This window comes from Pteropus vampyrus, unplaced genomic scaffold (assembly GCF_000151845.1).
Source record: "Pteropus vampyrus isolate Shadow unplaced genomic scaffold, Pvam_2.0 Scaffold120, whole genome shotgun sequence".
NCBI classification, from domain to species: Eukaryota; Metazoa; Chordata; class Mammalia; order Chiroptera; family Pteropodidae; genus Pteropus; species Pteropus vampyrus.
The window spans coordinates 4,837,818-4,850,044 of NW_011888901.1; the positions used below are offsets into that span (position 1 = coordinate 4,837,818).

A 12,227-nucleotide genomic window follows, 5' to 3' on the forward strand; every position below is an offset into this window, starting at 1 on the left:
GTGTTTCTCTCTGTGTGCTGGCTCTCTCGTACTGTAGATCAGTTTTTACTACTTGGCAAAAAGCATAGCTGCCAATTTGTAAAAATGAGTAGCCTGTAGACATGCTTTGTTTGCTCACAATGCTTTTAAAAATTGATTTAGTTATTAACATTTAAGAAGGAGAGATTTCACAAAAAAATCCAAATTTATGGCATTTCTTTAAAAATCAGAAGTCTGACATCCCTAAGTCCCAGCAATCAGCTGGAACTGAGAGCTACCCTTGCTTTCTGAAGGGGTGGGAGGGACGCTGTCTAAGGAGCCAGAAGAGTTCTGTACTCTTTTCTGCCTGGGGGCTCTCTCCCAGCGGTAGCCACCGGGGACCCAGCCTGCTCAGCCTCGTGCCCATACTCTGGCTTGAGTCCAGTGCCCTCCTTGGGACCAGTTTCTCCATAGTAACCTGGCACGCCCTACCTCCCTCACCCCCTCCTCTCTGCTGTAATAACCATAAGGATGGCAGAGGGGAGCAGTTTCTAGAAAGGGAATACTAGGCAAGACAGTGCCTTAAATTGCGTAGTTTTAAAAAATTGTGTTATTTAGTGAAATCTTTTTTTTAAACTCACTTTTACCAGACGTACTTTGCCAAAAGGGCCTGTTACTGTTCTTAATGTGCTATTGCTTTAAATAGTCCTCTGCTTTTCTTATTTTAGAGGTAAGATGGGAGGAGTTCCGAAGAGCTTTAGTAATTTATGGCAAAAATGAAGTGGTATATGAAATCATACACCCATCTTTTGCAGAGGCAACAGAAGGGCGGTTCGACAATAGTAAATCTGGAGATATGGAATTTTGCCATAGGTATTTCTCCTGCCACATAAAATGGAAGATTTGGAGTATTTAAGCAAATCTTTAAAAAAAATTGTCCTGAATTGAGTTTCTAGGTTTTGTTAAGAGAAGATGGAGCAATTTATACTTTTTTTTTAATGTAAAGGTTGGTAACTGGACCATCCTCAAGAAATTGAAGTAGTAAGTCTTTTGTTTTGAGTGTATCCATCATAAATAAGCATTTCAGTTGGAACTTATGATGTAACATGGCTTATTCATTTGTTTTTTATTGGTGGTTTAAATTAGGGTTACAAAAAGTTGCTACAAATGTACTAACAATTATGAACCCAATTTGGTAAAAATTAAAATTTAAGTATTGATGGAATTGATAAAGTATTTAAAAACTCATTTCTAGAAAAAACTGATTTCTAGAGTTTATTGTGTTCTAAATTGTGAAAATCCAGGAATGCATTTTCAAATCAAAATCATTTATTTCTTTAAATTTGTTTCATTATTTGAAGTGAGCATATCATTTTAAATCTTCATTATTTTGTCCTGTCTGTGGTGAAATTCTACACGTTAGCAGAACACACATTTTTTAAAAATGTATTTCTCATTTACTCAGGCTTCCCCTATTTCTGAAGACTGTAAAACTGTAGAGTGAATATATAGAAATGATTGTACTTGAATTTGAAGAAGATGAATAGAAGACTGTATGATAAATAAGATTCTCTAGTTAGGAGAGATTGGAAGAGGAAAGCATTCAGTTGATGGGCTGAATGAAAAATAAAGAGGCTGTCTGTAGGGATGACATCAGAGAGCTGAGTGATGATACTTCGTCATCTCTATCTAGATACTGGAAGACTCACAAAAATAATTTTGAATCAAATCGTGAAAAGTGAATCAGTTTTTTTTTTTTTTAGCATAGAATGTCCCATGGCCCTTGTAAAAACAAAGGTGGTGGCATAGTGTTAACTGCGAGACAGTTAACTCTTAGTTATTAGAAAATAAGAATTCTATTTGAAGTTAGATCATGGTTCTGTCCAGGTGAGTATTCTACTTCTTACAGAATTAAGGTGAGAAAATGGTGTGTTTTCTGTGATAGGTAATGGGTGAAACAGCAGTTAAGAAACTATAGAATCTGTTCTCAAAGAGCTTAAAGTTTAGTAGAATGGTTTTCAATCTAGGTATGAATTGCAATCATCTGGACAGCCTAAGCACCTGGGTGCCGGGTCTCCCTGTTCCTAAATTGAAATCTCCAGGAGAGTGGGGCTCCAGCACCTGTATTTCGTCTTCATTATTTTAAAAACTTTTTAGTGTGGAAATTTTAAAACATATACAAAAGTACAGAAGATAGTGTAATGAACTACTTTGTACCCATCCATCAGCTTCAACAATTATTAATTTATGGCTAATCTTATTTCATCTTTATTTCTGCTCACTCTCATCCCCCTTGATAACTTTGAAGTAAATCCCATATATTATTTAACGTCATTTGTAATGAGGTTGAATGAAGTCGCTTGAAATTTTCATAGACAACAATTCCTTAATGTTATCAAGTCCAGCCAATATTCAGATTTCTCCCATTTTCTTAGGTGTTCGTTTGTTCAAATGAGGATCCAAATAAGGTCCATATGTTTCAATCAGTTGATATGTCTCTCAGGGCTCATAATTTATAGGTTCCCTCTCCATCTCTCTTTTTTCGTACAGTTTATTTGTTGAAGAAACTGGGTGGCTTATGCATAGAGCTTCCTCCAGTATATGTATTGTCAACGTGCCTCTGTGCTGATGTGTAGCGTATTCTTCTGTCTCCTGTACCTCAAGAGTTAGATCTAGGAGCTTTTTTTTTTTTTTTTGGTAAGACTACATCATTGATGGTTATGTGTCTTTTTCAAGATGCTGATAATGTCTGTTTTTGTAATGTTCGCAGCCCTTGATGCTCAGTGCCTAGAATTCTTAATTCATAAGGAATTGCAAAATGATGATAGCTCAAACGTTATCATTCTTTGATTTGTTAGAACATTTTTTAAAGAGAAACTTTGCTTCATCTATTATTTGGTTACCCCATGGTATAATTTGTATAGGAGAAGTAAGATACATTTTTAATCTTTCCATTTATTTACCAGGTTTTTCAATAATGAGTTGTTTCACTAGTCTTCCAAAAATGACCAATAAGGTGCCTTTTTAGTATCATCATGGACAAATTTGATGTATTTCAACCTATTGCCGTTATTTTCTTTATTGATCTTTAATTGTTCATCTTTGACCGATCTCTTTGAATTGGCTCCTGAGCATATACGTGTGTGTGTTTAAATTATTATTATTTTTGTAATGTCATTTATTGTTATTTTTTTTTAAAAAAGAACCTTTGGAGGAGGGGGTTCTCCTTTAATGGCTTACCTTCTAGAATCAATGTTTATAATAGAACATTCAAGAGACAGCATTTCCTTACTGGAACATTGATGACAAATGTGGCATAGATGTGTTATGGAAAATTGTTTAAAATCTGACCTCATTTTTATTTCTTAGAAACTCCCTTTTCATCATCCATTCGTTCCTTTATTCATTCTCCGGGCATTTCAAGGTCTCAAATACACTGTGGGTTGGAATTGTTGGCCCGGAGACACATGGATGACATTACCTCTCTGCCCAAAGAGTACATGTGACACTGCTTAGAGATAACTACAAGTTTGTGTTGTGTCACTAAAATGACAGTGATGTGGGGATTCGGTGCTGGAAGAAAGGTACTGCCAACTCAGTCTTATACACACTGGCACGCTAGTTTATACAGTCCTTCAATTTGTTTATTTTGTCACAACTAAATAATTTGGTGTTAGATGTTAAGAATAAGACTTTGTATTGATTTTCAGTACAATGGAAATGATGTCTCCAGAATAGATAGTGCCACTGCATTTTACTTTTTCATTATTCAGCATTTACAATCTCTGTGATACATTTGTTTCCTGTATTACTTCATATTTGAGAGTGCTGTTTTTGAGGGGAGGGTCCTTCATAACCCTATTTTAGATTGGATTGTTCCTAATCTGGATTGTAAGAGGAAGTGGTATAAATAATTGAGCTTTGCCTTGACACTTAGAATAGTGTCAGTACACTTAGATGCTTGTTAAAAATGCAGAGTCTGATTCATAAGTAATCTATGGAGAAACTTTAAGACCAGATATCCTGTTCTTCATCTAAATCTTCCCTTTAGATTTAGCATCTATTAATGATTCTTGCCTGAACCAATCATTACCATGGAAAGTTACAAAATGTTGATTTTCCAGCTGAGTAGCACCCTCTACATTTATCAGTCTGCCTTTGGTGTTCTATTGTAAGCAAGAGCTCTCCCTTCTCCCTTGTTTATTTAAAATTTATTATAGGTGTGGATTCATGAATTCCTAAGTTTTCAGTGGTCTGTTTTCATTACTGTCCTTAATTGTTTTGGTGCTTCGGTTGTCTCAGATTTAGGATTGTCTTCCATTTTGACTGTTACTTAGAGGACTAAAAACATGGATACTGTTTTGGGAGACTCCAATATTATGCCTATGACCAGATTACCTTCAAGTTATACTATCTGGAGAAAAAGTGCTAAATGCAGTTCTTTGTATCTGTATGGTGTTTATCACCTAGGACACTTGAATTTTATGAGGGGGACGGGAGGAGTAAATTTTCCTCTATATTTTTAAATTCTTATTTGACTGTCATAACAACCCTATGATTCAGATTTGGACTCTTAACCTATTAACTCATTTTCTCCCAGCTTAAGTTTAACAAAAGACTAATGACTGTTGGCCTGAGACTAAGGTTTGTTAGAAACCACTCCCTTCCTCCTAACAGTCATTTTGCATGGTTTATAGACTGCGATTTGCTTTCAGAATTTTACTTCTCAGGTGAATATGTGTTCTGGTATTTTAATTATTGCTAAATGGTACAGAGCATTATATAGTATTAATGTATAGACATTACATAAACAGAGGCATTTCCCAACTCTCTTGCCTCCTTGCCAAGCCATCTAAATGAAGCTTTTTAAATCTGGAGTGTCTTGTTTTTCTGTGCAGGGAGGATATATGTTTATTCTTATTGATCCAATGCCTAACAAGCTAAGTTGGGCTGGAGGACCCACCCAGCAATGGCTCCCCATTTTCTTTAGGATACGTTTCTTAAGATGACATTTTAGGCCATTTTGTAGATAAACATGTCTTTTGAGCCTCATTACCCAGTCACTTCACCACCATACCTAGTGTTATGCTTTGGTTTATGCGATGCCTGGACCCACTATGATATTTCATGCCTTCGTTGCTTTGCATGTGCTCTCTGTCGTGCATGTAAAGCTCCCCTCTCTCACCCCCATCTGCTGAGTGGACTCTTACTCAATTTTGAAGCCTTTCCTGATTTACTTTCCTCAGAACGCCATTATACCCTGTTCCATCTTTATCACTGCATTTTGAGGGATTATATTAAAATTCTTTATTTATATGTTTTTCCTTAGGAGACAGAGTTTTCTAAGGGCAGAGACCCACAACTTGGCACAAAGTAGCGCTTAAATGTTTTTTGAAGGAAAATGAATCAAACTACATAGCTTTCCTGCTGTTAGGTAGAGGCATATTAAACGTTGTCTATTGTATGTTTCTCTAGTCCCCTAGAGAAACTTCCGACTGTAAGGTGAGAGCCATACCAGGACTTGGTATTAGGAGCCCACATTTCCCTTTTGGAAGATCTGTGTTTTGGTTTTCATATATTGGCTATGGCCCCAAATAGTTGATTAAAGAGATTAGGAGATTTGCAAGCCCCTTAGAGATAGTTCTGAAATTGTTAGCGCAGGCAGTGGGGGAAGCATAATTGCTTTGGGGAAAAAATGGATGTCTACACTGAAGGTAGGGATGGAGTATACTGATGTCTTCAGCTTCCATGGAAATGCATCAGAGATTAAAAGGGATTGATGGGTAGGTAGATGGATGCCAGATGACTGGGTATGCGATAAAGCAAATGGATCAAAATGTGAATTGTAGAATCGAGGTGGTGGGCGTATGGATCTACTCTGCAGTTCCTTCAACTTTTCTGAAAGTTTGAAACTTCATAGTAAAATGTTGGGGGGAAAGATACTTGTACTATTTTTAAGAACACATTTATCGGCTAGGCATATGTATTATAAACATTAAATCATCAACATGAATTTCCTAAGCCTTATTGATTTTTTTTCTTCCTGGTATTTCTCCTCCTCTCTATCTAGTCAACTCTTTCAAATCTCAGCTCTTACGTTGCTCCTTTAAAATTCCCCTGACCTCTCAGTCTGATTTAGATGTCTTTCCTCTGTGTTCCTTACGTACCCCTTGCATAATTCTGCCGTAGGATTATCCTGTACTGTAATCATTTACTAATCTGTCTGAACCACTAGACTTTGAGTTTCTTGAGTGCAAAGACAGTTTCTGGACTGCTTTCAGTACAAGTGAAAACAACAACAACAACAACAATAGACTAACAGTGGTTTAAACAAATAGGCGTTTATTATTATCTCCAATAATAGGAATCTGGAGTGTGGCCTTTACAGTTTCCAGGATTGGTTCAGTGACAGGCACTTGGCTGGCACTTCTGCCTTTCTCCTGTCTTTGTCCTCATCATGTCAAGTTGACTGAAGCAGTTCTGTGGATTGGAAAGATCCACTATGGTTATTTCAGTTTTCAAGCTTTCAGCACAGACGTTTTGGCAAGTATCTGAATTTGTTGAATTGTCTACAGTTTGTTTATTATGGTTTCTTCTAGAAAAATTGACTTCGTTTTTTGAAAATAACAGCTCAGAATTACATGTGTTTGAAAGTGCACCCTCCGAACCTGGAAAACTATTTCTCCATTTTCATGCAACTATAATAATTCTTAGAAGCAAGGTTGCTTCAGAGAAATTGAATGAGAGCTTGATGGCCTGAAGATTCCAACCTCATTCACCAACTCAGCTCTCTGGAACCAGAAATTAGGCCAAAAGCAGTTTCACCTTCCTAAACTGAAGCCTTTTAGGGAGGGCTGCTCCTTATCGCATTTATTCTAGTTTAGTCACAATTCACATGTGCTTAATTATCTAGTTAATTGCTTAGAACACTTATTAAAACGCACATAATTAGAAAAAGGAGAGCAGGAAGAAGGCATGGTATAGGCAAGTAAACTGATGGTCCAATGAAAGGGGAAAGAGCGGGCAGACATGCTTGCCAAGAAGCCCAAGGCCTATCACATAACTGATTTTCAAGGTGATGTTGATCCTTAAATCATCAAGAAGAGGTTTAATTGTGTTCAGTCTGCTCTGTTTAATAAGATGGATAGATATAATACTTGAAAAATAACATGTAGGACTACATAAACATGATCTTGAATAGCTTTTAAATATAGGAATATGTAGATTAAAATATTGGCAGGAAATACACTATTAATAGTGAATGTCTGTCGGTCGCAGGATTATAGGTGATTTTTTTAAAAGATAGTTTTGTGTATTTTGTAAATTTTCTACTGGCAATTGAAGAGGTTCAGTATATGCCACCCCAAAGTCTGCCACTTTGATGTAAGGATTATTTTGACCTGAAGGCAATTGAGAAGGTAGTAGATGAAAACTCTCTGCCGTCCCCTCTCTACCAGGACGGGCAGGATGATTCTTTTTCTTTTTTTTAGCATTTTATTTTATTATTAGTTTCAAGTATACAGTACATTGGTTAGACATTTATATAGATTATGAAACAATCACTCCGATTACTCTGTCACCCACCTGGCTCTCCACCTAGCCATCATATTAACGCTGACTGCATTCCCTCATGCTCCCCATCCCCGTGACCAACTACTAATTTGTACTTCTTTAACCCTTCACTTCTTTCTCCCAGCCCCCCAACTCCCCTTCCCTCTGGCTATAACCAGATTGTCCTCTATATTTGTGAGTCTGTTTACCATTAGTTTGTTCTTTTTGTTTCTTAGATTCCGCATATAAGTGACATCATGTGGTATTTATCTTTCTCTGTCTGACTTATTTCGCTCAGCATAATAACCTCTTACTCACCGGAGACAACTCTAGACTCTGATGTGCGCAGAGTAGGCACCGGAGGAATCTACCTGACAAACGTGACTCACTAGCCCTTCCTTTCCATTAGTTTCCCCCATATATTTACCATTCCACAATTTGTCACCATTAGAGGTGCAAAGTCACTTTCCTCTGCCTTGTCATTTCTCCACGAAATTTGTTGTTCTTTTGTTAAGATGCTGTGTAAGCCCAGGTTCTAGCCACCCCCTTTGATAACTCATCACTGCGTTCTCCTGTGCGTAATAAACTTCTGTTTTTCTCTTTTCCCTTCTCTTTAATCTGTCTTTTGCAAGTCTAATTTTTAGAGCCTCTGCCAATGAACTAAGATGGGTTTGTTTTCCTTTCCCTACATTTTTTATTACTTTTCATTTTAAATACTTTACAAAATATTTTAGATATTTCAGGGTGCTTCTGGTTCAACTCCTGGTCATTCGATAATTAATTTTTCTCACATATTTATTTTTGTTAAAAATGATCAGATGTCTACGGCCATGCCACCCTGAACAAGCCCGATCCCGTCTGATGTCGGAAGCTAAGTGGGGTCGGGCCTGGTTAGTACTTGGATGGGAGACCACCTAGGAAGGCCAGGTGCTGTAGGTGTAAAAAATAAAAAAATAAAGGATTGTAAGCTGACAAGGTCCTTGCAATCTGTGAGGTCAACCAAGGGTTGCCTTGCCTAAAACAAACAAACAAACAAATAAATAAATAAGATCAGCTAATACTTTTCATAAGAGCTGTCTGAAAAGTCCTGCTTGTTATGTATGCTGACTCGTGCGTGCCATAGGTTGGAACACTGGGCTCCTGTTTGTAGGCTTTAGCTGTGAGAATCCTAAACTGTCTTAACTGCATGTTGTCCCTTCAGAGAGGTTGTTTAGCAGCAGCCTGCCTCTCATTCCCACACTGTGAGCAGCCCAGCCCAGCCCAGCCCAGCCCAGCCGGGGATTACTTTTTATGTTAATTTCTCGACTTTGGAGGAATGCTTTGGTTACAGATTTTCAGAGTACACTTAAAAGCCCAGCCCAGCCCAGCCGGGGATTACTTTTTATGTTAATTTCTCGACTTTGGAGGAATGCTTTGGTTACAGATTTTCAGAGTACACTTAAAGAAGGCCAGGACTCTGGCAGACCAGCTTCCTTGTCATCTTCCCCTGTTGGTGGGAGCTGTTTCTCTAGTTCCTTTTTTACCTGAAAATGTGCTCCTTCAAGGGCCTTGGCTTCTCAAGTCTGAATTAAGAGGGGGTCTCAGTTCTAACTCCCACCTGGCAAAGGGCTGTTATGCTAGGCTAGTCTTGTGTGTTTATTAAATTCTAAATTACCAAGAATAGCAGCCATCCAGGACTGCAGAAATGTCAGCCCTTACTGCTTGGATTTTTTTTTCCTCCCCAACACAGGGATTTCTTACTTTTCTTTTGGGCTTGGCTGTGCATTTAAGAGAAGTTCTCCACCTTACAGGTCTACTTTACCCACCTGGGAAGCTTTTAGATATCCCTATGCCCAGGCTGCATCTCAGATCGATCTCCTTTGAAGCTCTGGGGTGGGATCCAGAGGTCCCAGGTGATCCCATTGTGCAGTCAAGGATGGGAACCACTGATTTAAAAAGATGTTTTATGTTACCCAGTGATGTCTGTTTGTGTGTGTGTTGTGTGTATTTATTTTTCTAGTGGAGGTATTTTCAAGTTACTCTGTCAGAAGTAATGGAAATAGGAGCTCATCGTGTTGTAATTAGAAAAAAAAAATCCTCTTAAAATTAGACATGAAGGAAACCAACCGTTATTAAGTTCCTACTGTGTACTAGTTACTGTGCTTACGTCTTTCACATGTGTTATCTCATTTTAATGCTCAGAAAAATCCTGCAGGGTATGTGGTAGTTTACTAGTTTTTGCAGATGAGAAAACTGGCTTGGAGAAACTGAATAACTAGTTCTAGGTCACACAGCTCACAAATGACTGAGCCAGAGTCAGGCCCATGTTCTTTTTCCTTCCTCTGTGCTATATGTGAAATAGGGAGCTTTTTCCATTCAAATTATTTAAAATAAAAATTGGCATTTGGATTAGAATAAGTTCCAGGTAGTATCTGTTAAATTTACTTATTCAGAATACCTTATCTTCCCATAATTCCAGGGGTGCTCTACTCATTTTATCTCACTCTGATGAGGTTAAATGGATTTTGACTAATAAGATTGTTATTTTGGAAAAGTTGAACTCAGTTCATCATTTTACATGTACTTGAAGTAAATTATTTAGTTTTCCTTTTACCTCTATCGTGTGTCATGAAGCGGGGTTGCTCGTTATAAAAAATCCAAGCACTTATCCCTTTTCAGATCACCCCCTAGTCCCCATGGAGGGCTGTGTGAGTGGATATGTGTTGGGAGGGAGTGGCACTGGGTGAAGGAGGGGTGGACTGAGAGTACAGAGGGAGTCCTGGTGTTCTGTGTGGCCCCAGTTGACTCTGGGCAGGGGTAGGAATCTGGGCTCGAGCTCTTTGGTCACCTTACCTCAGTGAAGCAGTGTTGAGGATGTATTCGTCTTTAGTGGCTGGTCGTTTCCCCACCGTCCCCATGATACCAGTGTTGGGTGCCCATGCCTATTTCTTCTCTCTTGGCTTGCCTTTGCTCCGGTTCTGCTGTGGTAAATGACTTCCAGAGTTGCTGGTGGGCTTTATCTCTGCCCAGAGCCTAGAGGAGTTACTACTCTCCGTTGGAATGTCTGGGTTAGGCTTTTCTGGAGCATAAGGATTTCATTTGATTTCAGTTGGGTAGAAATCAAATGTCTTAAGTTTTTGTCTTTCTCACTGGCAGCTCTTCAACTGGGTATTCGCAACCCAGTCCGTGTGTCGCAACCACAGAAAACCAGCAGGATGGCTGCAAACAAGAGTAAAAGCCAGAGCTCCTTGGCCCTTCATAAAGTGATCATGGTTGGCAGTGGAGGGGTTGGCAAGTCGGCCTTGACACTTCAATTCATGTATGATGAGGTAAGACACGCCAGGCACAGGCGCCTTCGTCCCGAGTCTGCTGTAGCAGTGTCCCTCCTTCAGCGGTGTTCACGTGCCCACTCCTTCTTGCACATAGAAGATCGTGGGGCAAATTCATGTTAAGGAGGTTTCCGAGTAGCTTTATCAGGGATCTCACCAGCGTGAGATCAGGATTGCTGATTTTTGGTAAGTAATTTCAACTCTGGCAGGAATGTGAGGGGCCCCTGCTTGCATTATTTCCATTGTTATACTTTGAGCTGTCTTTTTGACAGGCACAAGAGAGGGAGGAGGGACCTTTGCACAGATATTTCTAAAGAATGGGTCTGATACATAGCTTTGCGAGGGTCTATTTTGGGAGCTGTTGAAAGGGAGAGGTAAATCGTCATAAGATTTCATCCTTTCTCAAGTGGTAGACTTCAGGTTCTGCCTTGCAGCAAGGGAGGGCTTGCACCATCTTTGCCCGAAATGTCCATCACTTAACATGGATACTGTAACTAGTGCTGAGTCCAGTGTGACGGTATTGGATTCCTGTGGCAACGAATGTCTCTTCTTGATGACCATTGCGGGTACTACAAGCAGGGTATTCAGATTAGAGCTTAAACGGCAGGGCCTCTCACTTGCATCACATTTTACATGGTCATGTGCTTTACAAAATTTGTGAAACAAAGCTATCGGAACAATAATTGGTTAAGATCATTCTCCCTTTTCATTAGACTTTCCATCTGTCCAGCTTCCTCTTATTTTGGATGGTGTCGGAGTGGCCATGGCACTTTTAGAATCTAGCTGAGGGAAGTCGAATTAAGGATATGTTTAGCTGGAGGTTAGTGGTATGTATTTATGTGGTTTGAAGTCACTTTTGGGCTGCGGTTGTTATTACTAGCCGTCCTAGTGCAGGAATAGCTTCCAGAAATATTCCTACAGCCCACTGTGCTGACTCACCTGGCACTGTGATATGAGCTGCAGCGCTAGGGTGTATCTTGGTATGAACTTGTCCTATGGCACCTGGCACTGAATGTGTGGGCAGTGGAGGAGAAACAAGGGTTGAAACATAGGAATCTACAGACTAGTCTGGAAAGGCTTCCAGATCTTACAGGGAAGCTCAAGAGAGGTACCCTAAACTTGACAGTAGTCCTACAACTTTCATTTCTAGTAATGTCAAGTAGTTGTGAAGCTGAAAAAACCTTTCTAAACTATCAATAAAATAAAAATTTGGATCAACGAGGCTAGAGGAAAGACTAAATTTTTTTTATTCTTTGTAGGAAATATTTCAAAATCACTGGCATATGACAAGATAATCAAAGAATATACAGCAAACAAACAAAAAGTAGGATGGTGTTCTGGAGGTATGCCAGGCAATTAATTAATAAAAATATGTTATTTGGCTGGATTTTGTAACGTAAGCGGTATTTG

The 12,227-nt window shown here is 39.0% G+C and overlaps 1 protein-coding gene and 1 pseudogene across 3 annotated transcripts in view; both read left to right on the forward strand.

Annotated features, from left to right (window-relative positions):
• Positions 1 to 12,227, forward strand: part of RALB (RAS like proto-oncogene B) — a 45,515-nt gene that overhangs the window by 15,569 nt on the left and 17,719 nt on the right. For all 3 annotated transcript variants that reach the window (XM_011366107.2, XM_023534118.1, XM_011366106.2), the window contains one exon: positions 10,645 to 10,817. In XM_011366107.2, coding sequence (XP_011364409.1) covers positions 10,704 to 10,817 — 114 coding nt within the window. In that variant the 5' untranslated portion in view covers positions 10,645 to 10,703. The remainder of the gene's footprint in view (positions 1 to 10,644; positions 10,818 to 12,227) is intronic.
• LOC111743752 lies at positions 8,330 to 8,448 on the forward strand (annotated as a pseudogene).